General features: G+C 57.1%; 1 protein-coding gene across 3 annotated transcripts in view; it reads right to left on the minus strand.

Annotated features, from left to right (window-relative positions):
- Positions 1-27,663, minus strand: part of CRAMP1 (cramped chromatin regulator homolog 1) — a 54,907-nt gene extending 27,244 nt beyond the window's left edge. Inside the window, exons 1-6 of one of the 3 annotated variants that reach the window (XM_032328685.1) lie at positions 27,341-27,663; positions 24,848-25,194; positions 15,523-15,716; positions 10,033-10,186; positions 4,387-4,470; positions 1,601-1,649 (exon numbers count right to left, since the gene is read on the minus strand). In XM_032328685.1, the coding sequence (XP_032184576.1) occupies positions 1,601-1,649; positions 4,387-4,470; positions 10,033-10,186; positions 15,523-15,716; positions 24,848-25,193 (827 nt within the window). In that variant the 5' untranslated portion in view covers position 25,194; positions 27,341-27,663. Of the gene's footprint in view, positions 1-1,600; positions 1,650-4,386; positions 4,471-10,032; positions 10,187-15,522; positions 15,717-24,847; positions 25,329-25,614; positions 25,712-27,340 lie in introns of those variants that run through there. The other 2 variants (XM_032328683.1, XM_032328684.1) reach the window with 2 other exon arrangements.

A 27,663-nucleotide genomic window follows, 5' to 3' on the forward strand; every position in this document is an offset into this window, starting at 1 on the left:
AGCTTTGACCCCAGAATGGCAGGGCCCGTGCGAGGGCAGGAAGAAGGAAGACGCTGAGACTGCAGCAGGTCAATGGGGGTGGGGCGCGGTGGCCAGAGTCATTCACTCTGGAGCTTGGCCCCACGCCTCCACGAGGCTCCGCCTGCCTGAGGACACTGGCGGTGAAGGCTGCCCGCCCCCTTCATAGCAGGCCAGGCAAACTGCCGCTCTTTCCACACGGCACTCACACACATGGCCTGGTTACTACCATGCCTGCTTCCAAGGGGGCAGTTCATGGTAATAAGCCCCTGGGAGCCCAACGGGAGTATCCGTACCATTAGACGCGGAGCTGGAGCCAAGGCACAAACCACCTGGCCAGCCCTAGCTGTCAGGCGCTCACGCCCAATGGGAGGGGGTGTGCAGGCCAGCCAGCACCAGGCTGAGAGAGAAAGGAGACCAGAGATGCAAGAAGGCCACGTCCTGCAGACATTCCAGGGGATAGCTAGCCTTCGACTGGGAGGGGCCCAGAGACGACCTGTGGGTCCATCTAGGACAGGCGGCAGAGATCTAGGCAGAGCGCATGAGCTCTGGAGGGTCGAGGGGAGGGACACGGTGGCAGCCGTCAATGAGGGCCACACCAGGGGGAAGGCTGTGCACACAGAACCCGCAGACTGGGGAACAGGGGAGGGTCCAGGCCGTGCAGCAACATGGCCAGGGCACCTGCCGGGAGAGGCAGAGGGCTGACAGGCAAGAGGAGCAAAAGGCAACCAAGAGGGACCCCAAGAGTGTGAGGTCGGGGCCTTCCCAGGAAGGGCTGCTGCAGTCTCCCGGATGGGACACAGAGGAGCTCTATGTTGTACGGGATTTATAAACTGGGGCGCAGAAATGGGGGACAAGTTGGATCTGGAATCCCTCCCCAGAGAAGGTTCGCCAAGGCCCCGAGGAGCGTTCCCACTGCCCAAGGAGAGCGCAGAGCGGCACGGAGCAAAGTATAGCACTGGGATGGTCCCAGGAGGGCTCCTGGACGGGGGAGGAGCGGGGGCGGTTACAGGGCTGGAGAGCTGCCCAGAGTCAGACATCAGCACGAAGCCAGGGCCCAACGGTGAGGGTGACAGAGTAAAGAGGCCCCAAAGGCCAAATCTGAATGGGGCACCAGGCACGCGTCACACATCATCTCTGCTGCAGCAACAGTCAGCATGGAGCAAGCAGGAGAACCTCAGGGGCAAACCCGGCCCAGCCTCGAGGGGCGCGGAGCCTCGGCGGGCGCATCGCAGGAACAGAAGCAGAGGAGCCACAGGACGGCAGGAGCGAGAGGAGAAGGCACTCCCAGCCCGCACGCCAAGTGGGGACAGGGCGGGAACGTGAGGTGGTCAGGGCTGCATGGGCGCTGCCACCCTGCCAGGGGGCCCCTAGGGGAGGAGGAGACGGGGAGCAGCCCGGGCGCAGTCCCCTGCTCTCCCAGGGCTCTGAGCGGCAATCCGCTTAACCCCAGGGAGTTCGGCACCTTACGGGCCCCAGTGAGAAAAGGCAAGAAAACCACGAGTCCCAGGGTCTGGGACTCAGAGAAGCCCGCGTACATCCCAAATCCACAGCAGCACTCCATGGGGCAGGCCCCACTTACCCGGCCTGAATGAGCTCATTCAACTTCGTGGCATTCTTGTCATCCATACCTTTAAAGGAAAAGCAAATAAACATAACCACAAAGCTCTATGGAACAAAATCCGTGAAGATTCCCAAGTTGTTATCAGGTAACAGCCTTCCAGAACACAGGCCCCGCGTTAGCCGCAGCTCCTCCCAAAGCCCGGACCCAGAGCACTGTCCCCACCTGCACGTCATCTCAATCCACCCGGACTATCTCAGGGGAACACTACCTGCCTCCGCACGCTGGATGCTTCCCTGCCAGACTCCTACGCTGAGCCTCCACCCTGCCCAGCCATGGGGCGCACAGATCCCCCACAGGGTCATCAGCAGGCAGGCCTCTCCTGTTGGGCTCTGGGCATCCGTGGGCCCGCCGAGGTCTGCTCTGGGTCACCGGATCCCCAGGGTGGGTGAATGATGAAGAGAAAAGTAACCATTCCCCAGAAAAGTGAAGACACAAGGCCAGCGGGCACTCCCCAGAAACCGCGCAGGCCAGATGCGGGAGCCACATCCTCACAGTGAAGAAAGAAAAATGGTCGCATCAGAGCTCTACATCCCGCAAAACACCTTTCAAGAATGAAGACAGGGACACCTGGGTGCCTCAGTCGGTTAAGCCTCTGCCTTCGGCTCAGGTCATGATCTCAAGGTCCTGGGACTGAGACCCACATCGGGCTCTCTGCTCGGCTTCCTCCTCTCTCTCTGCCTGCCTCCCTGTCTACTTGTGATATCTCTCTCTCTCTGTGTCAAATAAATAAAATCTTAAGAAGAAAAAAAAGAATGAAGACAACATAGCTTTACAGATGAATGATCACTGAAAGACACATGACGAGGACAGCAAGGCCAAGTCCCAGAAGGATAGCAATGGGCCTCCGAACAGAAGGGAAAGAGGCGGGGCCATCCCTGGGGAAGGCAGGGTCTGCAGGGCCAGGCGCACCGCCAGGAGGCCAGACTGTCCTGTAGGTCCATGGGCGTGGGAGCAGAGATCAAAGGGAAAGCAGAAAGCAGTGCCAAAAGGAGAGCGAAGGTCCCATCAGTCCTGTATGGTAGGCCAGACAGACAGACAGAGGCCCAGGGATGGAGATGTGGCAACCACCAGGTTTCAGTCATGCGACGGGCACCATCCCAGGACCCAGCCTTCAGGGTAAAGCCGCCCCACACACGGGTGAGGACTGGAGGTGGCTGGTGTGTCCCCATGGCCTGTGCCAACACCAGGCCGCTGTGGCAGCAGGAATAAGCTCTGGGTGTAAGACACAGTACTGGGGGCAAACCAGCAACCTCATAGCCAAGGAGCCTTGTACGGACACTTGTTTTCATCAAGGTGGAGCCTCTTCGGCCCCAGGGACACCCCCAGCACAGCAGCCCTACTGCTGACGCACGGAGCTTGTGTCCGAGTCCCAGGACACAGCTGGACTCACATGGGTCCAGAAACCTCAGCTAGGAAGACCATCTTAAATAAAAACACGCTCTGACCGCAATTCTGGCAGAGCCCGGGAGCGCCTGCCCACAAACAGTCTCTGCAGGAGGCAGCGACCCCGCTTCCCTGTGCACACTCACATCCCAGTGAGTGCAACTGTGGGCGCGGGGCAGGCGGGGCTCAGTTGGGCCAGCCCCATGGGGGTGCAGGGCACTAAGAACTCAGGTGGGGTCCAGAGGACATGTGACAGGTGCCTGGGTCCCTCTTGAGGGACGGGGGAGACCCCCTCACCAGCAGGAGGGGTCAGCTGAGCTGTAGAGTGTCAGAAAGAGGGGTGGAGGTCCAAGTACAGATGCCCCTGGGGCCAGGGTCCCAGCGCTGCCCGGGGATGGGGGTTGGGGGGTGATGATGGCAAACCACCCAAGGTCAGAGCCAGGCTTGCCTTGCAAGGACTCAGACGGGCTAGGAGTGCACAGCCTGAGACCTGTACGTAGTGGGGACAAAGGAGGGGCCACACAGCAGTGGCTGGGAGAAGTCACTGCCCTGTATAGCACCACACCCAGGAGCCCCCCAGGAGAAGCCAGCTGGTGACAGAGAAGTGCTCAGACTACGGGGAGGATGGGGCTGGAGCGCCAAGCCTACTGTCTAGTTTTTGCCTTTGTCTAGGCCAGCATGTGCAGAGCAGTCCACGAACCACAACACCCATCCACCCGTCCCTCTGTTGCTTCCACATCCCCATGCAACCACCCCTGCCAAGCAGTGGCTGGGTGACCAGAGAGGAGATGGCTTACGACCCCCTCACATGGGGCTCACTGGGCCTCTGGTGTGGCCCTGTGGGTGAGCACTCTTCCACTGTGGGAGGGTGGCCAGTGGCACCTGCAGAGACAAGGGCACCCCTACTCTGGGCCCGCGTGGGGTGGCGAGGTGGGCCACTGGGCACTCAGGGCCCCCAGAAGGCCAGAGCACAACATCCCTAACCAATGGGACTAGATCGGGTGTTGGGTGCTCCGGTAAGAAAGGCAGAGACTTGGTAAGACAGCAGAGCCTGCTGGGTAACAGGACTATGGGCATGCAGGATAACGCCCCTGCGCTCAGGGGACACAGGAAGAATGTCAGGGCCCTCCTCAGATGCTGACCAAGAAAGTATGCCCGGGGGTGGGGCACACACACAGACATGACCAGTGTCAACAATGTGTCACCAAGTGCCGGTGCAGGCACGTGGGGGCCCACTGCACCTGTCGGAGGGAAAAGAGCCCTGGCATCACAGACCCGCGGTGAAGGAGAGCAGGCCCCATCAGGAGAGGCTGCAAGCACATGGGGGCATCACTCCCAGAGCCGTGAGCACCCGTACTCACAGCCTCCGACCTTCTTCCGCAGCTCGCCATAGCAGATCAGACCGTACAGCTCCTGGGATGACTTCTTCAGCCCACGGGAGAACACTGAAAGACGAAGACAAGATAGAGCTTTACAATGGAAGATACCCACATGGACAGTGGCCAGCTCCTGGCACAGGACCAGTGCGAGGGACACGAACGCAGCTCATCTCATAGTTTCGGCCAATGTGCACTGGTCTGCTCCTGCCCCTCGGAACAATGTGTTACTTAAACTATAACCCCTGGAGGATTTTACTAGTTGCCAAGTGCATTTAGACATGGCCTTAAGAAAAACATATACTGGCAACAGGTCTTTGGGGAGAAGAGCGATAGACGACTGTGAAGCCGGGCAGCTGGGGATGCCCGCTCACTCAGGGCGGAAGGCTGCCCCTTCACAGAAGCCGGGAGCCGGGAATGCCCGGCCTGCCAAGGGCGGAACACCGCCTGCTACAGGGAAGCCGAGCATCGGGGAACACCGGGTCAGCTCAGGGTGGAACGAAATACCGCCTGCTTCCCTTTTCCGTTATCCTTCCTTTCTCTTCCCAGAAGCACCCGTTGTTTTTTAGAAGAGCCCTTTGAATGTGTTTGGTTAACTATAAACTTTATCCTCCTTGCTTGTCCGCAAGACAGGTGACTAACGTTTGACCTTCATCGGTCCTTCTGTTGGCTATTTCTAGCTAATGAGAGTGAGACTGTGGAGTTGCTCGTGGCAGCAGTCTTTTTGACTGTTGTCCCCTGCTCCTAATCTCTTGCAGCTGACTTGTTTGTGCCTAATTCTTCTCCTGTCGCAGACTGGAAGCGGCACTGGTCCCCCAGGACATCAGCCCCCGGGGGAAACGGAGTGAGACATACACAGGAACAAGGGGCTGCTTTTCAGATTTTTAAAATACGTTAGACCAAAGAAACCGGGGTGAGGCTAGGAAATGACACCTCACTAGCAGAGCGGTGTCCCCAGGAGGACAGACTGGGATGTCAGCATGGCCAGCTTCCACAGAGGCAGAGGAGGTGGGGTGGGACTGTCTGTTTCCGCATACACAGAACACACACAAACTCCGTGTGAGGCCTGCGGCTCCGGGACCCAGGACGTGGACATATCGCGCCATCTCTGACCACTGACCAACCGCCCAGGGCTCAGGGCCATACAGAAGAGGAACCACAGCCCCAACCACCCCCAGTGCCAACACCCACCCTTCCCAGCTCCTCTCCAACAGACTCGCTTCACTAGGAAGCAAGACATCCAGGTCAGACGGCATGCGTCCCAGCCTGTCCTGGGGCTAGACAGCGCCATGCCACTACGTCCTGGCCTCAGGTGTGAGCAGGAAATGTCCCGAGGCTCCGGACATGACTGAAGACTGACTCACGACGAACGCTTCCTTGTGGCCCATCCCTCTGCCCTGCCGAGCTGCTGCCTGGCCGCCCTGGACACAAGCAACATGCTGGAAGGGCCGAGCAGAAAGAGGGCAGACCCTGTCCCTGCGCCCACCCCACCGCCTCCCTGCGGTCTTGGAACAGAGAGAACAAATCCCGCTGCGCTGAACACCGCGCTGCTTTGAGCTCCACGTACCTGAGGCCAAACCTGAGGGCGACCCGCCAGCTCGGGCCAGCACAGTCTGTGGTCACCGAGCAGTGACCCGGGCAGCTCGTCCTCACTCAGCCCGTCCACTGTCCTCACAACGGCTCTCTGGCTTCTCCTCAGAGAGCCCTTTCCGAACTCCCAACACTCTGGGTGTGTGATTAAATCCCCAGGAAAGGAAACCAAAAACGTGTCAGCAAGTGAAAATAAGATCATGAACGAATGATCTAAACAGAAGCTTCTAATCCTCACACAGGCCGGCAGGAGCCTGGGACTCTGCTAACGTCACGCCAACCACTCCCGGAGGCTCTCTGGAGAGACACCGAGGCCTCGTCGGGCCTCTCACAGGAGACCGCTGCTCCGGATGCTGAGACCGCCAGGCAGCAGACAGACAGGCATGGAACATACAGAGAGTGGGATCTGTCTGCTACGTGAGGTGAGAGTTCTAACAGCGTCCACAAAGTGGACGGGCTGAGAAAGCACGGTGCACAGGGAGAGGCCACACAATGTGACACTGCCGCTACGAAATGTCCAGAACAGGCAAATCCGCAGAGACAAGAAGAGGATCCAGGCATAAGGAGGGAGGACAGCAGGGCAGTACAAAGCCGAGGCAACTGCCAGAGCCCCACAAAGGGGCAGGTAGCCCTCGGGCTTCATGTGGTCACCCTGCTGCCACCAACGTGGAGAGATCACCAGGACCAGCGAGACACCTTGGTAGATGGGCACCTGGATGGCTCAGTGGGTTAAGCCTCTGCCTTCAGCTCAGGTCATGCTCCCAGGGTGTTGGGATCGAGCCCCGAATTGGGATCCCCACTCAGGCAGAGCTGGCTTCTCCCTCCTGCTCTGCCCCTCCGCCTGCTTGTGCACATGTGCTCACGCTCTCTCTCCAAAAAATAAATAAAATCTAAATAAATAAACAAATAAACACAAAACTTTGGTGGAACCAACAGTCTAACAGAAGGAAGGCTCTTCTCACGAGGTCATGTCCTGGGGTGAAGGAGTGTGGAGGCAAGGACAAAAGTGAGAGGGAATCCTCAAACAAGCTCCGGCTGAGCAGGGTGCCTGACACGGAGCTTGATACCAGCACCCAGGGATCGCAACCTGAGCCGAAGGTAGACGCTTCCCAGGCGGAGCCACCAGGAAGCACATGGCTCAGGTAAAGGATGCCAGGGACACAGGTCATTGTGGAAGAAGGCAGAGACAGGCTTCATAAAGACCACGGACGTTATCAAGTCTTAGACTCAAAAGGCTTTGCAGCTGTGCTGGTATCTGGGAAGCACGGAGAACTAAGGACACGTGCAGCCAACAGGTACACGGACAGCTCGGTGACACTCTGCTCGAGAGCAAGACATGACTCACTGGCCAGCACACTCCCAGGCCAGCAGAGAATCTCCTATTCATGCTCATACAGACCCAAAACCCAATAAACAACACAGCATCAGCAAAAGACCAAGGGACAGTCCCTAACACATGGCAGTCAACAGGCCATTCCCACAGGTCTCCAGAAAGAACGGCTATCCACATCGACGGACACGCTGTCCCAAGATGCTGGACCCACTGCTCCTTCCTGAACTCCTTTCCCCATGGAGGTGCCAGGCTCGACTGGAGGACCCCGGGGCTAGAACTGACTCAGGGTGCTGAGCCCTCCTCCCAGTCGGCTCCACCTATGTGTTGTAAACACTGAGACATGTGTCCCTATGAGGACTGGAAGGATACCGCTTGAGGTGACTAGTGGAAGGTGGTCAAGCTGGAAAGAGACCTGGAAAGGACTCGTGAAAACAAGAGCATTGTGCTGGCCAGAGAGCAGCGCGGTGGGGCTGTAAACTTGGCAGAGGGAAGGCCCTGCCATGGGGTCCTGCTGGGGAGACGGACTGCCCCCGGATGGGGTGTGCTTAACTGCCAGGGGCTCCTCCTTGCCTCGGTCAAGGACAGAGCCTGATGGGAAACACGGCAAAGCAGCAGCCAGCCAGGCCAGCAGGCTGGACCCTGATCCTCACAGGGGACGATCAGCACTCACAACAAGAGGTAAGTAAGTTGATCTCAACCATACGATTTTCCCGAAGAAAGCGTTTCTGAAGAAAAGTGCTCTTTGAACAGGGATGTCCACAAATGCATTATTCGAAGCCACCAGAAGTGACCTGTCAGTCAAAGGAAAAGTGAAACGTGTTCACCTGCAATGACATCACTCAACAGGGAGCACAGAGAAAGCCCACAGCGGCAAGAAAAGTGGCCTGAAAGCCCACACTCATGGGGCAGGGGCTATGCTGAGCACATGCAGAGGGTGCCTGGGAAGAAGGGGGGGTATCAGCTCTCCCACTGGCTGTCTTGGGGGGCCTGGGTGAGGGCCTGCACGGCTGCACTTGAGTTTTCTCATCTACTGAGCCACAGGCAGAGCCAGTCTCCACTCGGGCAGCAGGAGGAGGGCAGAGAAGGATGCAGGGTGGGATTTCGGGGAGAATGTCACAGGCACTCGGCCTAGGAAGCTGAGCAGGATGAGGGAGGCGGACCAGGCGGGGGTGGCAGCATGGGCACCAGGATGGTAAACAGCTTGCTCCCACCAGCCTGCGGGTCAGCACGAGAGTCCAGGGGCACAGGCAGGGATCAGCCCTGCAGAGACGTGAGGGGCAGGTTCAGAACAGTGGGACAGGGCCGTGGCAGAACAGTGACGATCTGAACAGGACCAAGCAGTAAGAACAGACCCGAAAACCTCTGAGGTACAACCAGCAAGACTCTTGACTGGTGACAGATGTCCACAAGGATTCGGAGGGAACTACGTTCAGGTGACAGGGTCAGGTAACAACTGTGACTGGAGCTCGGGTGCCCCATCCCCAAGGGCTCCCACACTGGCCGGTGGCAGCAGGGAAGGGTTTCTCCAGGACAGGGGTCCGCAAACTATGGCTCACAGGCCAAACACAGCCCACGGCCTCTTTTTGTGAAAGAAGTGTTTCTGAAAAAAGTAACGCACACCTGCTTACCTTCTGTCTACAGAGAGTTTCCACAGACTGCAAACCCCAAAATTTGGAAAAGCCCAAAATATTTACCATCTGACCTTTTACAGAAAGAGACTGCTTGAACTATGCTCTCTGGGCCTTTCTCGGGCTGGAGGAGGAACCCCAGGTCGCGACATGCTGACCCAAGGAAGGGTCAGGGAGGGAAGTCGGATGGGTCGGCCTGGGGGGCGCTGGCAGGCGCATGGCCGAGACGTCCCCGACAGGCCCAGAGCGAGTGCACGGGAAACACGGGAGGTCCGCCATAAGGGGCTCACACCAAGGCCTCATGGCGGCAAAGACTCCAAGGGGAGTGACAGACCAGACGCCACGGTCGTTCTACGTCAGAACTCAGACTACTTTAACTGCACAGTCAGAACGAGCCGAGTTAGTGAAAGCAAACGTCTGGAATGACCGGGAGAAGAGTGAGGCTGTGGACACCAAGAACAGCGCCAGGAAAGGTGGATTGATGAGGGTGCGGCAGGCGTGACCCCAAGAGACAGGAGGCGACCACACCCACCCCTGGGGACGGGGGCTGATCAGAAAGCCCACTCAGGGCGCGGACTGGGACATGTGAACCCAACATGTGAACCGCACACGGCACGACTCTGAGCCCAGCCTCAAACACAGACAAGAGCCCTGAGAAAGCCAGCCCTCCCCCAGGCCCTCCCCGCGCCCCCTGGTCACACCCTCACCCCAAGGAGCTCCCCTTGGGCAAGAAGCACAGGCACCAGTGCGGGGGCGGGGGGGGGGGGTTCTATTCTGGCCAGCCCGCACCCGTACCCTGCCTCTCCTGGGGGACCGGGGGCCTTGCCCTCCCAGCATGGGACACGGGCCCAGGCTGAGCCAGGGACCTAAACGCCCAGGCACGCGGGGCCGTCAGAACCCACGCAGCTTCCTCTCCATTCAGCTTAATCGATGGTGCCTGGGCGTACCAGCAGCCCAAGTGCCACGAGGCACAGAGGTCCCTGGCCATGTGGCTGGGTGAGAGCAGTGCCACAGCTATATCTGGAGGGCTTGTGGGCACCAGCTCCTGAGCAGCAGGCAGCCGTGGCCAAGCACACTCACCGTTATCAAAGTCAATGTACTTGGTGATCTTGTGCCATGTGCGGTAGTAGAAATGCCGGACCTGCTCTTTGTTCTTCACCATGCTTGCGGGTTTGCCTTTCTTCTTATACTTGAGGGCGATGTTGTTCTGAATGGCTTCGAAGTCTTTCCCATGCTGGAAAATTAAGTCCACAGTAAAAGCACAGAGATTACAACAGGGCAGTTTTCTGCGTGCACAGACCCTTCCCGAGACAGGAGAAATGGGAAAGGAGACCACTGTGGTCGAGCAGACCTCCTTCACGGATCTTCTCTGTGCAGAACTTCAACCTCACCGCCCTAGAACCTCAGGTTTCAATTCGAACGACGGATAAAGCATCAGTGGAAACTCAGGGATAAAACTATCAGGGCACAGGAGACCACAGAGGCAAGGGCCCTGGAGCGGGAGAGCACGACACTCATCCCTCAGACGGAGGGGCCCAGAGACCACGAAAAGACCACCCGTGAAGACGATCACAGGAACACACAGAACACAGACCGCAAGGGCAGACGATCACAGGAACACACAGAACACAGACCGCAAGGGGAGAGGAGGGCACTGTGGTATGCCTCATCTAAACAACACATCAACCATCCAGAAACACCCACTGCTTCCATCAAATGCAACATATCCTGTATCGGATACACAGTGAGGATGCACACCTCGTATGAGAACCACATGTCCCATGGGCCACCCCTTCCTTCAACACCTCCACGTCGGGGCTGAGACCTCTGGGATTCTCAGAGTGGAACTGGCGTCCCGGACAACGCAGTCACCACTGGCGCCATGTGGGGGCTACAATTCTCCACTGGAGCCAAGACAGATGTCCTGGGGTGGGCCCATAGGGGACAGCTGCCCAGCAGCACGAGCGCCCCCAGCACCGGCATCTTGGCTTCTAAATCCCATTCCCCAGAAGGAACCAGGACACCATGAAGAGACGGGAGCGGGACAAGTTCCAGCGAGCCTGCAGTATCTTGTCGACCCAGAAAGTGTGCAAGTGCCTGGGCACAACAGGAGCCAACCTGGAAAGGCTCCCAGGGGCCAAACCTGCAAGAATATGGGCAGCAAAACCAAGAGGGATTGGAACCGATGGGGAGAGAGTAGCCTACATGTCCCCGAGTCCACACAGATTAAAAAAAAAAAAATCACTGAATTCGTACCTAAATGAGGGAGAAGAGGAGAGATCTCTTTCTTGCACGAGATCTCCAGTAAGTATAGAAAGAAGGACGGAATCAGAAAATCACTGGACAAACCATGTAATCATAGCTATTTCAGGCAAAAAATGGCATGATTGCTACAGTTAGTGGATAAAAAAATGAAAAACAGGCTATTTACAAAGAGTAAACGTAAAAACAAAACAAAAATGAGTCAATACGGGACCTGGCAGGGGGCACCTGAACGCAGTCCTCAAGGTTCACACTGCCAGACAGGACAGAGCACACCACGCGCTCCAGACAGAATGTGCCCAGGACAGCCTGACACTCCCATGGTAGTCTTTTTTTTTTTTTTTTTTTTTTTAAGATCTTATTTATTTGACAGACAGAGATCACAAGCAGGAAGAGAGAAAGGGGGAAGCAGGCTCCCTGCTGAGCAGAAAGCCCGATGCGGGGCTGGATCCCAGGACCCCAGGATCATGACCTGAGCCGAAGGCAGAGGCCTCAACCCACTGAGCCACCCAGGCGCCCCTCCCATGGTATTCTTTTTTTTTTTTTTTTTTAAGGATTTTATTTATTTATCAGAGAGAGGGGGGGAGAGAGCGAGCACAGGCAGACAGAATGGCAGGCAGAGGCAGAGGGAGAAGCAGACTCCCTGCTGAGCAAGGAGCTCGATGTGGGACTCCATCCCAGGACACTGGGATCATGACCTGAGCAGAAGGCAGCTGCTTAACCAACTGAGCCTCCCAGGCGTCCCCTCCCATGGTATTCTTGATAAAAATGCAAAATGTAAACTTAATCATGAGATAACCTCAGAGAAGCCCAAACTGAGGGGCATTCCACAACCTAACAGACCAGGAGTCTTCAAAACTGTCAAGGTCTTACACAAAAAAGTGCTCCACATCACCCGGCATCAGGGAAACACAACTCAAAACCACCATGAGACACCAACTCACACCCCTCAGAACGGCTAAGCAACAACTTAGGAAATGAGGGGTGTCGGCGAGGACGTGGAGAACGGGGACCCCCTACCCTGCTGGTGGGAATACAAGCTAATGCAGTTACTGTGGAAACCAGTGTTACAAAAAGAGCTACCCTGCAACCCAGCGATTGTACTACTGGGTGTTTACCTCATAGATACAACTGTAGTGATCCGAAGGGGCACACCTGCACCCCAGTGTTTACAGGTACTCAGCCATCAAAAAGAATGAAATCTTGCCATTTGCAACACCATGGATGGACCCTGAGGGCATTATGCCAAGCGAAATAAGTCCGTCAAAGGCAATCATGGTATGATCTCATTCACATGTGGAATTTAAGAAACAAAACAGATGAACACAAGGGAAGGGAAAGAAAAAAGAAAGACAAAATCAGAGAGGGAGGTAAATCATAAGAGACTCTTAATGCTAAGAAACAGACTGAGGGTTGCTGGAGGAAAGGGGATGGCAGTGGGGTAACCTGGTGATGGACGTTAAGGAGGGCACGGGATGGAATGAGCACTGGGTATCATATGCAGGTGATGGCTCACTAACTTCTACTCTTGAAATGAGTAATACGGTATATGTTAACTAAATTGAATTTAAATTTTTTTTTAAAAAGCGTCAAGGTCTTGACATAACAAAGGAGACAGAGACAGAGAGCCTGGCACCTGAGGGAGGGCTCAGGAGACATGACCACTGAATGCATGTGGCACCCTGGTCTAGAAAGCACATCGGTGGGAACACCAACCAAACTTGAGTCAGGCCCACAGGTCAGTAAGTGCTACTGTCTCCACGTCCAATCTCCTCGCTGTGCTGGGCACACTGAGGTTGTGGGAACATTGCAAAAGGACACATGGAATTCTCTGTACACTTTCCACAACTTTTTCCAAGTCTGAAATGGCTTGAAAGTGAAAAGTTAAAGTATAAGAAACCTTAAAGAATTAAATCGTCTTTACTGTTAAAAAAAATAAAATACATAAAAAATTCTTAAACGCTTTCTTGTGGGTGCGCCGTCCCCCATGACCCTCCCTCAGCTCTTGACCATGACTGAGCAAGTGCAGACAGCCTGCCCATCCATTAGCTAGCTCCCAGGTGCAGCAGGGCACCAAACCCAGACAGGGGCACACACTCGCCGGCCTGGGAGCCGACTGGGCTTGGTGATTCTCAAACTATGCTGTCTTCTGACTTCTGCCGCCTGTGAGCACAGGCTCTCTGTCGGCACCACCTCCAACGGTCTTGCTCCGTTTCCCTGATCACCCTGCCGCTGAAGGGGAACTTCTCTGCACCCCAGCGCTCCTGTGGAGTTGTGTGTGCAGGTGAGCCTGCAGTGATTATCTATCCGGCGGGAAGCAAGCACGGGATGCCGGACATGCGGCTGTAAGGCAGAAAGTGCAGACAGAAGGACGATGAAACATCGGTGACGGCTGTGTGAAGAGCCACTGATGACAAAGTAAGAGAGTGTCACAGATGACGTCAGCGCAGGCACTCGCCCTGCTGACCTCCCCGCCACCCTTGGCCACAGGGAGAGTCTGGGACACGCCAGGCCCATCTGAGCCCTTCCCAGAAAGGTCTCCAGCCTGCGCTCCATGCCCAGGGAGCCAAACCCCCACAAAGCCGTGCTCCCCCCAGGACGGGCCGCAGCAAAGCTGCCAGGTGGCATCCATGGCACAGGCCACTGCAAAGCTGGCAGGGGGCATCAGCAGCACAGCCTCATGCCGGGCCCGGAGCCTGTCACCACCTAATCCTACCCAACAACTGCGAGGAGGCACAGCGTGGGGACCTGGCCTCCAGAAGGGGCCTCCAGAAGGGGCCTCCAGGCAATCCTCTCAAACCGTCACAGGGAAGAGAGAGACACGTGGGGACTCGTCTGAGGGGCTCTGCAGCTACAGGAATGAACCTCAAACATACAGTTCATGGTCTCCATGGACCACAACCTCCTCCAACTGTGATGGCAGAAGCGAAGCGGTGGCCCCTCGAAGGGAGAAGGGCCGTGGCAGGACTACTGTGACGTCTGCGCTGAGTTCGAGCTCCTCGCCCCTTCTAGCCTCCCGTGGACACTCAGAGCGTCCCTCCAAAGCCCCACTCTGCTGCGAGCCCTGCTCCAGCGCTGTTAGTGCTGTGCTACGGAGGGAGGAAGGCTTGCTGGCCGAGTCACCTACTCCCGACGCTACTTCCCAGCACAGCAGTCTAGGATACGGGACGTGCCCAGGACATACGGGGCAGCGCTGCTCACAAAAGAACCTGGAAGGAGCCTTGGCAACCAGCAACACAAGGATGGAACAAGAGAGCAAGGACCGGCCAGGGGTGAGCCACTCAGTAGCTGCCATCAACGCCACCGTCGACAAAGTGGCCAGAAACTACACACAGGTGAATGGGCATGGCTGCGTCCCAATAAAGTTTTATTTATAAAAACTGGCAGCAAGCTCACAAGCCAGTCTGTTCTCGCTTGAACAAAAAATATTCACAGGCACTCAGAAAAACACTGGGCAAAACAACCGTAACCTACCAGGAAAGCGCATTTGATATTAATAAAAGGAATACGTTCTCTACAGTTACAAATGTTTGAAAAAGCAGAACAGGGAAGTGAAAACAGCTGGCAGGGAGCACGGTTGTTTCTTTGGGCAGTGGGATCAGGGAGCAGCTTCTCTCTCTGTTTTTAGGACTTTCCACTCTGTCCCAGGTCCACTACAACAACAACTCTCAGGGTCAAGCTGCCGGCTCTGACTGATGTGGCAAGTGTCCCCTTGTCCCTCCCAGTCTGGGACCATTCCTCCCAAGTCAGCCCTCTCAACTGCAAACGGGAGGCCCAGAGATAGGGCTGCACTCTTCAGTCCAATATGTATCTGAGGGGCACCTGGGTAGCTCGGTCGGTTAAGTGTCCAACCCACAGTTTTAGCCCAGATCATGACCTCAGGGTCATGAGATCGAGTCCCACATGGGGATCTGTGCTAAACAAGGAGTCTGCTTAAAATTCTCTCTCCCTCTCTCTGCCCCTCCCCCCTCACTTGCACGCATGCTAAGTAAATAAAATCTTCAAAAAAGACAGAAAGAATGTATCTGAGACGACGAGCAGACTCTTGAAGTAGAAAGAAATGAACCAAACAAAGGCACCTCCTAACAGCCTCTCTCTCCCTAGTATCAACTCTTAAAGTCACGAGGGGATTAAGGGCCAAGGTCAGAGGGTGGGTCCTGCACTCTAGGGACCCACGCCTGCTGCCTACAAGGGGCTAAACTAGTTGATCTCGCAGCCATGAGGCCAGCAAGGCAGAGGCAGAGTGAAAGAGAAACGTGCATAAAGCGGAAAGAGGTTTCTGCCGCCTGTCCCAACCCCAGAGCTCACCTCATACAGCCCCTCAAAGAAAGTGTTCTTGTCCTCCGTGCTCCACGACTCCCACTGCCGCCGGGCCTTCTTGCCTTCTTCCTTCTCGCCGCTCGACGACCCCAGGTTCCGGGAAGAGGAGCGAGAACCCGTCGCGGGAGCGGTGGGAGGAGCCCCGGATCCATTTCCAGATGATGATCCACCACCGTCGGCGCCTTGGAGAGAAAGAACTGTACAGTGACCCGTTCCCGAAGTCTGCGGAGCTCACGAAGGCCCCTGCACACACCTCCACTGCGTGGCGCCCCTGTGGGACGGAAGTGGGACCTGCCAGGCGCTCCCTGGGGCTATTCGGCAACGACCTCATCCTGACCTGACCTCGTGACTCTTTCCAATCTTTTCACAGTGAGAAGCAGTGAGAAAAAGAAGAAAGAGCATTTCTGCAGACCCCTGAAAGAGCCTGACCACCACGTCCCCACAGGAGTCAGAAAGCCCTTCCCCCCAGTGACCTGGGAACACCCATCATACACCACAGCATCCTCCTCAAATGTATTTGGGGTGAAATAATTCTTGTCTTTTCAAACCAACATACTGAAACTCAAAGTCAAGAAAACATCTGAGTGCGCGTGGAATACCACCTCGTCTTAGATACAACCAACACTTCAGAAATGTGAATCATCTGATGCCTTTAGAAGAATCTTTACGAGGTCTTGGAACTCCTTGCTCTTAATGAATTTCCACCAACAAAAACTAACATTTTGAGAGTCAACTGACAATCTCGTGGGTGTCCCGAAAGCATCGCTTCCTGCTATCCAGAGGAGCCCTTGGAGACCCCGCAGGGCAGGCGAGCAGTGGCAAGTACCCTGTGGTGGCCACGGACAGCGCCCTAATCCTGGGAGAAGAGAGGCAATCAATGAGAGCAAAGGTCACAGATAAAATCCTTTTATGACCCCACCCAATCCTCCCACCCGTCTGGTGCCTTCCTCGCCCGCAGGGAAGGCGCAGCCCAGCACAGACCAGATTCCATCTCATGGAAGTTTAGGGCCATCCGTGGTGAGCAGTCCTCAAATGCTGAACACTCTGTGGGGGGCTAGTGGTAAAAGTAAAATTTAAAATAAAAGCGTTTAGAAAAGCAAAAGTGAAACAAATGCAGATTATTGTTAAAGTGCTTTCCTAGTGAGACAATCATGAGCTTTGAGGGGAGGCCCTCTTCCAGGGCAATCAGGGGCCTCCCTACGGGGCTACGCTTCCCTCACCCCCTTGACAGGGGTTTGCCTCCAGAGCAGCGACAAAAGACAGGGAGTTCACAGAAAATCAGAGGAAACGTGTGGTCACACACGCAGAAGAGTCACACCGCTGCGTAAAATGGGGGAGATTAGAGATTATCTCATGTGGAGAAGTGCGCCAGCTTGGCGACTTCAGAAGGTAACGTGACTGGGCCCCCCAAGATCGCTGTTCATCACCGCTGCACTGTCCAATTCAGCTGCCGCAACCCAAGATGTAAATGCTAATTAATTAAAACTCAATAAAACTAAACACCCAGTTCCTCGTTCACACCAGCCACATTTCTCGTGGTCCATGCCCACGTGGGCAGCGCAGACCATTTCTGCCACGCAGAAAGTGCAGTTAGAGCTCTGGGGGAGAGCCTGATGCTCGCCATCCAAGATGCCCAATTGGGGAAGACGCCATCAGGCTCAGGGTTTCCGAGCCCAGCCAGCCCGCGTGCCAGCTGCTCCCTCTCCGCCCACAGGCACAACAGATCGTCCTCCAGCGGGCTTGGGGGTACTCACTACAAACCTGACTTGGGCCCTCCCTCACCAACCAAACCGCACCCAACACACAACCTAATTAGTGACCCCAGCACCTCCCAAGACTTCTCCAGCAGGCGGTGACCTGCAGGGATGACGGGCTTTCGGGCCACTTCCCATGGCCTCACAGACGCTTTTGCTGCACCCCGAAGGCCAGGCCGCCCCAGAAGTGCCTGCTGACACGGGGTCTGTAACCACTCAGGTGGAATCACCCAAGGAAGGGCCACCGTCCGTCCCCTCCATGCCACCACAACAAAGCATTCAGCTTCCGATGAAACACTCGTGAACTCTCTTTTTCCCAAGCCAGCCCGAAAATCAGAGCGCAGGCTCAGCACCCGCCAGCCCACAGCACCACCACACCAGCACGTAGGGACACACCCATGTCACCAAGGTGTCTACAGCTCAGGCATGTGGCCAGCTCTTGTGAGACGTCCCTGGATCACAGCACCGCTGAGACTCGAGACGATGGTTAACAGTGAAAGAAAACACCTTTCGGAAGCATTTCTGAGCTGGAGGGAACCTCAGGGTTAGAGTGCACAATAAAGCAAACATACGAACATCCAATACGTTCAAAAGCCAAAGCTGATCACCCCTTACTAACCATTTCTAATATTCCGCGACCGTCACTCTAAACCTTGAATCCTTCTTAAAAGTAAAGCAGAATTGCAGAACTTCAGAGCAGAGAGAGAACAGGCCGTCTGGTCCGTACCCCTAGGTTCAGGCAAGGACAGCGCAGCGCATCACCACAGGCTCATCCAAGCAGCCGGGCTCAAGGACAGACACGAAGCGGGACCAGAGAGACTGTGGGGAACATGCCAGTGGGCCCAGGGGCAGGGGCTCCCACCTGTGCAGAAGCATCGCAATGCAACCGTGAAGAGTAAGGGGGGAGACAGAAGCAGGCAAGGACAGAAATGGGACGACCAGAGGCAGAAAGAGAAGACCAGGACTGGGTGGGTATGGGGGTTCTCTCCCAGGGACAGGGGAGGGGGACAAGAGGCCCAGTGGAAAAAAGCAGAAGACCAAAATCAACGCTGTCTGCAACTAGTTTCTGAGGCCACAAAGGCATGAACCAGGGTCCACGTGATGAGAAGTTGGTATCCAAGGAACCTACAGGGCAACGGTGTACAAGAAACAGGACCCCAACAGTGAGGTCTCTGAAGGCGGGGACAGGGTCTGACTCTGCAGGGCCCAAGCCCAGCTGTGGGCCTCACACACAGAAGATGCTCCCCAGGAGTTCAGAAACCCACACAGAGCGCAGCAGCAGCCCCTCGCTGGCCACCGAGACCCAGCGCCTCTAACACGGAGCCCACTCTTCCTGTCAACCTACTTCTGTGTCACGGTCCTCCAGTGGCCCAGGGGCCACCCAGCTTCTCCTGTCCCCATTTCTGCGGCCACGTTCCCAGACCACTCCCGGACCACCTCCAAGTAAGATGGCTTTAGGATCCTCCCGGGTCTCTAAACCACCAACCCCAGCCCCCGCATCCTCTCCAGAGTTTCCATCTGTGGAATGCAGACGTGTGGCTGTGCTCTGCCTCCCAAGGCTGCCTGGCTGCCCACTTTCCCTCCGGACAAGCTAGGCTGCCTGCCTCCTCCATGTCCCCCCTTCCCATCACACGACTCTGAATGAGCCTGGAACCCTATCGCCGACGCCCCTCACACTATCTGCAGAGGAGGAAACAATCCCCATCTTCCAGCTGGGGGTGCTGAGGCCCAGGGAGCAGCTCCCCTGCACGCCATACTGCTGCTCCGACCCAGGTCTGGCAGCTCTACGGCACAACAAATGCTTCGCTCCTCTGTCTTCTCAGCATGGAGCTTTGGTCCACGTCACAGAGCTGGCCCAAGGTCACCGTGCAGCGAGAACCAAGCCCGGGCATCTTCCTCTCGGGCCACACGACGCCATGTGGCTGCCGCCCATGTCACGGATGCGTCTGTATCTTTATTACACATAGAGCTAAAGAACCCAGGGTTTTGAGGGGGGAGGGCACTGGACCTCGACACCCCTCCCTCCGCCTGCAACAGAGAAGGGCACTTGGAGGTTCAGTGAGCTGCCCAAAGCCATGTGGCTGACGGCGGCAAGAGTCAGGTCGCCAGGAGGATGTCCACCTCTAAAAACAAAACTGTGTGCCTTCGCTGGGGTCAGACACAGAGGACGGGGACGACACTGTCCTATCAGGCAATGACTCCCTACCCCGGAGCTCGCTTTCCCAGCCTGCGAGGCTCCTCCACGGAGTCAGGAACATTCACAGAGCGCAGCAGACCAGCAATGCGAGGCGCTCACGGGCCCCCGAGGGGAGAACACAGGGGCCTCCCTCGCTTCCTGCGCACTGCGCCTTCTTAGCAGGAAAGACGCTTCCCGTGAGGTAAGGGAAGTCTGCCTGGGGTGCACCTGCCTCCGGTCCGGCGCAGGAACACATCCTCGTGGCCTGGGTCCATGGTACAAGAGAGCAGGGACCTCTCACAAAGGCTGAGGACGGCACTGCTGTGTGGAGGACCTGTCCACTTCAGGTCACCATATGCCACCGTTGAGACGGAAGAAAAATGCCCAGGTCTCCCGGGGGCTGCTCCTGCGCCCCTCGGAGAACACGTCACCCACATCAGGCACCGCAACTGCCAAGCAGACTTTCGGAGCCTGGCCATGACCAAAGGGGCACCCTCTCCACCAAGGCCATTCCCAGGCGGCGTGTCACCTCGGCAGGCGGATCCAAATGCCTCCCCGGGGCCGGCGTCCGTCATTGCGCACACCGCCATCCGCCAGGCCTCCGCGAGCTGCCCCACTCCACACGGCCGGCACTCCCCAGGGCGGCCTCCCACCCACTCGTCCCTCAACTGGTCTCTGCAGAGCCCGTGCGGCCGCTGTGGCCGAGCCGCGGGAGAGGGTCCCTGCCACTGAGGCAGCCGGGTCCGGAAGCTGAAGCTGAGCTGGAACCTCACAGCCCATAGCGTGCATGGCCCCCACACAAGACCAAGCCCTGGCATCCTTCCCACTTCTGGGGCTGGGCTCCCTCACAGGTGGACCGCTTCTCACCAGAATGTCCGAGAAAAGCATAACTAAAACCCCCTTGCATCCGTGAAAACATGTGCCTTCGCCATCAAACAAGGTGAAGACTTTGTCAGTAACTGCTGACACCCCGCAAGCACCACACCTGCGGGCCTCGTCGTCCTCTGGCGCGGCTTGCTTCGGTCCTCAGGGCCAACGTTGCGCTAATAAAGCATCCTAGCACGCACCACGCTCCGCCCCTTACGACAGAGCTCGTCCTCACATCCAGGACTCTGCTCTCGGATACCATTCCTCTGTCATCTTTACATCATCGCAGGATACGAAACGAGACAGGTGGCACGACAGAAAATGATCCTTGCACAGCAAAGGACCATTCCACAAGCAAACGCTGCAGAAATCTTCATCCTGACATTAAAAGCCAGCGAGGTACTGGAGAAGCAGCTGAGCCTTCAGACCAGTACTGAAAGGTCACCTCACCTGTTCATCCATCCTCTGCCCACCTCTTCGATGTGAAGCCAGTGGAAGCCGTCCAACTCTAGAACAACTCAGAATCTAGTAATTTACAAGAGCCCCCCCCCCCCCCAGCTGCAGGGCTTTCCCTCTCTAGCCTGCACGGCTCCGCCAGGGCCCGTCTCCGAAGTGGCCAGGGACACAGGTCTCCTGCCCTACCATGCACAGGGCGTCTGGGGCACACAACAGGACATGTCAGGGTCTTCTACCTTATGGTGCAGCAAACAGGGTGCATGGGGGAGGGGCGTGGGGTCCTGCCTTCCTCCTCTTCTCCCAACAAGCTGAGGGCTTTCGGCAGAACCCCGTGCCCTGGCCCAGGTGGCCACAGCGGCCTCCACTCTGTCATCACTGCACCTGATTTCATTAAACATCAATTACTGACTCACACCGGGCACAAAAATCAGAGCGCTGGGGCCTCAGTGGTCTGTGACAGTCTGACTGTCCCCCTCCCTCTCCGGAGAGTATGAAGGGCAGGGAGCTTGAGCATGCATAGCCATACCTCAGCCAGCCTCCTGGGGCCTGGCCCAAATGCCGGGCAGCGACAACACAAGTGACTGCAGAGCCTACGACTGGCAAACTGTGCCTGCATGACACACGGGCACAGCCCTGGGCGAAGGGGGCGCATTCTGACCACTCCCAGCCCGGGGCTCCCCCGGAGGCAAGGGCTAGGCAGAGCCCACAAACACAGAGCTACCGTGTTTTCAGGCAACCTACCTTCTAGAATGCTCTCTTGAGCCACACAGGATCGAAGTCCTGTCAGCACAGCTGACCCCTCACCCCTAAACGTTAAGGTCAGGATAGCTTTAGGCACTATCCCACCCAAACATTTTGGAAGTAAGGAACCTACAGTCTGGGCACGTCAAGGAACTTTCCCTTCGCCCCACAGCTGAGCCAGCCACAATGCAGCTCTCCCCCATACGGTACTCGTCTCCCGAAGGCTGACCACACTGGGCTGACTGAGCTCATCCAGTGTCTTCTAAAAACACCTGGAAACTACAAGCAGCCCATAGTTTATGTAAAATATAAGTTCTATACGGTGATGTACTGATTCCTAAGCACAAGCACAATGAGACCCAGCGACGCTGCCCTACTATGGAGAGGGCACATTTCATGACCGGCTGGCCCAAAGGCAGGGTGAGTGATTGTTCCTGGGTACAAGTGGGGTGGGGTAGGGGACCAAAAAGCATCAGAGAAACCGAGAGTCTACCTTACGCTTACAATTGTCCCCACAGAGCATAGCAGCTTAGGAGCAGTCCTGGGACCTCCTTCTCTACCTCCCAACAGGTGACCCAGTCTACCCGTCCTGACGCTATAGTTCCCTAACCTCAAAGCTATCCACGTTTTCCGTAAGAGAAGCGCAGGGAGCCTTTTAGCCACTTACAGCATGGCTTGGCTGTGGTACTTACTGGGGAGCCAGACAATGGCATTATCCCCATTTAAAGACAAAGAATTCGAGGCTCCAAGAGAGACCAGTTTGCCCAGAATCACCCAGATCACAAACTGGCCAGAGGGGGAAGGGTCTCGGGGCTCTGAGTCCTGGACCAGGTTCTTACAGATATGTGAATTCTGGATCTCAGTCTTACACGCACCCCTGGGTCACTGGGCGCACGGTGGGGTGCTAGAACACGCGCAGCCGCATCAGGCAGATCTACTGGCGCCCGGCCTGCAGCTCACCCTCTGTTTAGGTCGGGCACGTTACTGAAACAACCAACCTAGGTTTCTGCACCCATTTAAAATGGAAGAAAAAGAGCTGAAACACGTGCGGCAAAGAGATGCTAAGTCTTCACGCCCTGCCCCTTAAAATTCCAACAGAACCTAATTTGGAATCGTACTACAAAAAAATTACTTGTTGAAGTTGAGAAGACTGTTTTCTCAGAGAGAAAGAAAACCCAGTGGTGTGCACAGAGGCACGAGGCAGACTTCCTTTTCTCCGTAAGACTTTTCCTCCAAAGTCACTGCGAGGTTCACACACCTGTCTGCTCCAATTCAAACAGGCAAGAGCGGTCAGTGGTCAACAAAGAACCACCAACGACAGGGCCAGGAGCACTCCTGGAGTGTAATGGAAATTCACTGCTTTCGAGTGAAAAACTAACAAATGCCAAGACTGTCCGTTTCCTCACTGATCCGCTCTCAGCACCCAGGGTGGAGACTTCCAGTCTGGAAGACACATGCTCCTCTAAGACCTGCTTGCAGAGGTCCCCAAGCGTGCTCTCAGAACCGGACCTTTGCAGGGCTGTTAATGGAGGCGATCAGTGAGCACGGGGTACAAAGGCATGAGGGGGGGTTCTGGGCACAGTGATCAGGCCCCAGCAGGAAACTTTGGCTTCTGAGAAGCACAGCAGACACACTTCTTACTCCTAAAAGCCACCATTATGGTTTAACCTCCTCGTTTATGTAAAGAAACAGTCACTTGCTGAAACAGGAAAATACGTAAAAGTCACTAGAAGCACCAATTCTAACAAATATCCATTTTCCTAACGGAAAGTCGACTGCTGCTCCAAGCCACACACTGAGACAAGAAACAAGAAAAGCCGATGCCCGATGTGAAGCTAATCCAGGAGCCCTTCTGTCTGAACCATGCTGAATAAAAGCGTGCAAATAAAAGCACGCTTCCCCTCATCACCTGACCTCCGAGAGCAACCGGATCCCGAGGCCATTCACAGGCGATCACACCACCACCTTGTTTCCTCTGACCAGTTTGTCTCACAGGTGAGTACGCGTCTTCTTCCGGCAGATCCAACAAGTCAAAGGAGCAGACGCAGGTCAGAGGGCCAAGGTGGCAAGGTCGTGGCTGCTGCTAGGGCTTCTGAAGCCACAAACCCACCCATGAGGGTATCTCAGGAGTTTCCTGGTGATAACTCAGACATACCTGTAACTAGGAGGGAAAAACTATTTTTTTACAAAATAAAGCTGGTAAAACAAAAACAAATCAATGCTTTGCTAATTGATCAGCAGCTTTCACGACATAAACACGTAGGACACGAGGTTTCATTTCTGGAACACACTAAAAGTATCCTACACTCACAACTTTAAGCATGTTTACATCAAGAACCTTTATACCAAAAATCTGGTGAGGCCCACAAGATTGCCGAGGCCAGCCCTCCTCAGGTGAGGAGAAGACAGAAGACAGCATTAATTGTACATATTGGGCAAAGGTCTCCAAAACGGTTCTCACTCCGTCAGTTTCTGAAATCTTTCTTTGTCAGGTTATCAGGGCTTCTAATAAATGTAAATCACCATTTCCCAAGAAACCAAGTAAAAGCCTCTTTCCTGCAAAACTCCCTGGAACGCTGTTGCATCTGCCATCTACAAAAGCCGGCAGCCTTAGACTCGGCCTCCACAGAAGGAACGGGAAGAGGAGCTCACTTGTACAGTCAGGAAGGCAGCCTCCTAAACGGATGAGAGCAGCGGCGACAGTGGCACGTGGTTTTCTTCTTACCGGGGTGGGGACCCCAGTAAAGCTGTACTCCCTCCCTCTCCCGGAGCAGGACAGCAAACCCCCAGCCTGCTCCCTGCCCCTATTAGGCCACAACTGCTCCTGCGGCCTCCTGCCCCAGGGGACACCGTTTCTGTGGCACCAAGGGAAGCCTTAGTGGACTCAAGGGGCTGCCTGTGGATGTCTTCAGGACTCCTGAGCCTGGGTCTACCTGGGGTAGAGGGCGACTGGCCACTGCCAGACCCTGCGACCAACCGAGTTTGGCTTCAGTCCGATCGGGTTTGGAGAGCCCACTCCTTTGTTGTGTGTGGGCCAGCTGACGTCCGGGAAAGAGATAGAACAGGTTCCCTTCCCCAGAGCATTGTGTGCGGTTTAAAATAGCGTCAATCAGGGAAGATCCTTCCCGAGAAAACGAAACCCGCCCTTCAGGAACCCATTGTACTTGCCGGGAGAAGGGTCCTCACGTAGTTCCGACACAGACACAGGCTCACGGTGCCCCCCAGCCGCGGGCGCCAGGGCGCGAGGCAGGGCACCGGCGGGGACCCCCGCCCCCCACCCCCCCCACCAAACCCCGCGGGCGCCGGGGATCCCCCTCACCTTTGCCGCGCGGCCCCGAGCCGCCCGCGCTGCCGCTCCCCCCGGCGCACGACGAATCCTTCCTGAGCCTCTTGCTCTGCGGCCTCACACTGGACCGGAGGAAGTGGTGCTGGTCCTGCGGGCAGGCGGGCGGCGGGGACGGGGCCTGCGGGCCGCCCGCGGGCGCCGGGGGGCCGTCGTCGCCGTCCCGGGGGGTCCTGGCGTCCCTCTTTGTGCCGCCGCTCTCGTCGGCCGCGTCCCCGCCGCCGGGCCCCTCGCCCTCCAGCGAGTCGTCGTCGGCCGCCCGCTTGCCCAGCCGCTTGAGCCCGTCCTCCCCGCCGCCGCCGTCTCCCAACTTCACTGTCATCCTGGCGGGGCAGGGGGGGAGACCCCGGTGAGGCGCGCGCCCGGCAGCCTGCCCGAGAAGTTTAGCGCACCGATGCCCTCTCAACATGGCCGCCGTTGTTTGTTCCCGATCCCCTCCCGGCCGCCCGCCCGCCGCCGCCCGCCCGCCCGCCGCCACCGCCCGGCCCCGGCCCCGCCGCCCCCGGCGCCGACCCCAGGAAACGGCGGCCCGGCGGCGCGGAGGCGGCGGGCCGGGCGGCCCCCGGGGGCCGCGCCCGGACGGCCCTGCCCGCGCGCTGCGCCCCGGCCGGCGGGATCGTGGCGGTGGGGGTGGGGGGGTTGGAGGGGCCGGGGTCGGCGGGGAGGAGGGGGGGCCCCGGGGGGGCGGGGGGCGGTCCCGGGGTTGAGGGGGAGAGCTCGGGGCCGGGCCCGGAGCCACCTACCCGGCGGGGCCGCGGCTCATGGCCTGCGCACCGGGCCTCTCCCCGCGCCGCCCGGGCCTCGGCGCCCGCGCCCCCGACCCCACCCCTCCCCGCCCCCAAAACGCGCGGGGCTCCGGGCCCGCGCACCTGCCCCGCATGCGGGTCCCCAAAGTTGGCCCCGTTGTGGGGGCCAGGGGCCCGGATCCACCCTGCCAGGGGAGAGGCGCGGGCTCGCCTGCGTGCACAGGGGACTCCATGGTGGCCCTCGGCTGCCGGTCCGCCTGCTTATTTTAAAACACACTTAAAGAGTAATAAGCTCGCGGTTTCTGGGAATCTGGCTTCCCAGGGTGGGAGGTGTGTGCTGCTGCAGAAATTCGCAAATTAAAAATGCCTCTGCAACAAAGAGCCCGTGGCGTGGGACAGGTGGGAGCCACCCGTGGAGGCGACCCCACAGACATGTCCAGATCCAAATGCAAGAATGGGCAGTGCAAAAACTCTTGATAACCGTTAATAAAATTCTTGCATTCACTCTGTCACCCACTGCTGCGTGAAATGTCAACAACACCGGGCAACTATAAAAATGCATCACAGAATGCAGACCCACTCAAAAATTATCTCGGAATCAGGGAGCATCCACACTATGAGCCCCAAAAGGGTCAGTAATGTGTACCTGTGATAAAGCAAGAAAGACAAATATTAAGATTCCTCAACAGGTGCTGAAACTGTGCCCAAACTCTGTGAGGTCCTCAACACAACCGCTCAGAATGGAAACATTTCCATTCAAAAGGGGAAAGTGAGCAGGACAGCAGGGCTGACAAGTGAATACAGAAATAGGGGCAAGGACCTCTCACCCAAAGACTGACAAATGAGTAAAAATCAGAGTAACACCTACTACCGCTCTGATGTACTGTGTCACAAAATGACCAGTAAGTTTTCTTTTGTTGGAACGGGTCTTAACAAATCATTTGAATGATCTAGCTAATGCTAGTAAAAACAAAAGACAACAACAAAAACCCTGACCAAAAAAAGAAAAAGATAAAAACCTAGCCAGGACAAAAGGCCAAACTTTTTTAAGGACTTCATTGTGTAGGGCTTCTCGCTGCTCCTTTCTCAACCTTTCCATTCCTACTTAAGAACCCTGGAAATACCTCAAAGGGCCTCTCTCCGGGTTATAATGAGGAGAACCCTACTCCCAGGGACCTATTATCCCCAAACTGCCCGCCCTCAAGTCAGGCCCCGGCCGAGCACAGGCCAGCCACAGCGGGACACATCTGCCCGGCTGCCCGGCGGAACACTGGAGGACACTAAACTGAACACGGGAGGACAAGGCCTTTCAGGATCAGAGAATACGGACGCGTTCGGAGCTTTCCCCTGCAGGAAAAGGAAGCCACGGGGATGGAGTCCCTCGAACGAAAACCTCCAACGCTACTTCCTGACCGCACACAGAGGTGGACTCAGCTCCAGCAAAACCTCAGCCGGGCCCCGTCTGTCAGGTTTCGGGAAGGAAAAAGCAAAACCCTCCGCGCCTCGGGCCGACTTGTGGCCGCACACACACAGTGCTGTCACCGCGACACCGGTCGGTCCGGGAGCCTCCGGGCCACTCCGACAAAGCACCGCGTGCGTAGCCACCGCCGCCAGGGCGCAGGCCGCGTCCCCGCTCCCGCAACCCCGCTCCGGCTGGGGGCCGGGCCTCGCCGTGACAGCCGGTCGGGGCTGCCCACCCCTCCCAAGCCCCAGCCCCGGTCACCTCCTTCATCCACGCCTCGCAGCGGCCTGGCTTCGCGGGCTCCCCGGGGGCCTCCCGGGCGCCCGCAGAACCGGCCGGGCCGGGCAGCCCCCGGCCCCCGAGCGCCCGCTGCACAGAAGCCGCGACGCCGCTGTGGTCCTCCCGCCTCGGAAGCAGTTGCCCAGAGGCGCTCGCCCCGGCACGTCCCCTCCGCGCCCGGCGAGCGGCGGACGAGGATGCGGGTGCCGGTGCTGCCGCCTCTCAGCTCCCGGAGGCTGGGCTCACCGCGCTCAGCAGCAGTTCCGGCTACGGCGGCCCGGCGGAGACCGCGGGGACGGCGCGCG

This window comes from Mustela erminea, chromosome 20, assembly GCF_009829155.1.
Source record: "Mustela erminea isolate mMusErm1 chromosome 20, mMusErm1.Pri, whole genome shotgun sequence".
NCBI lineage: Eukaryota > Metazoa > Chordata > Mammalia > Carnivora > Mustelidae > Mustela > Mustela erminea.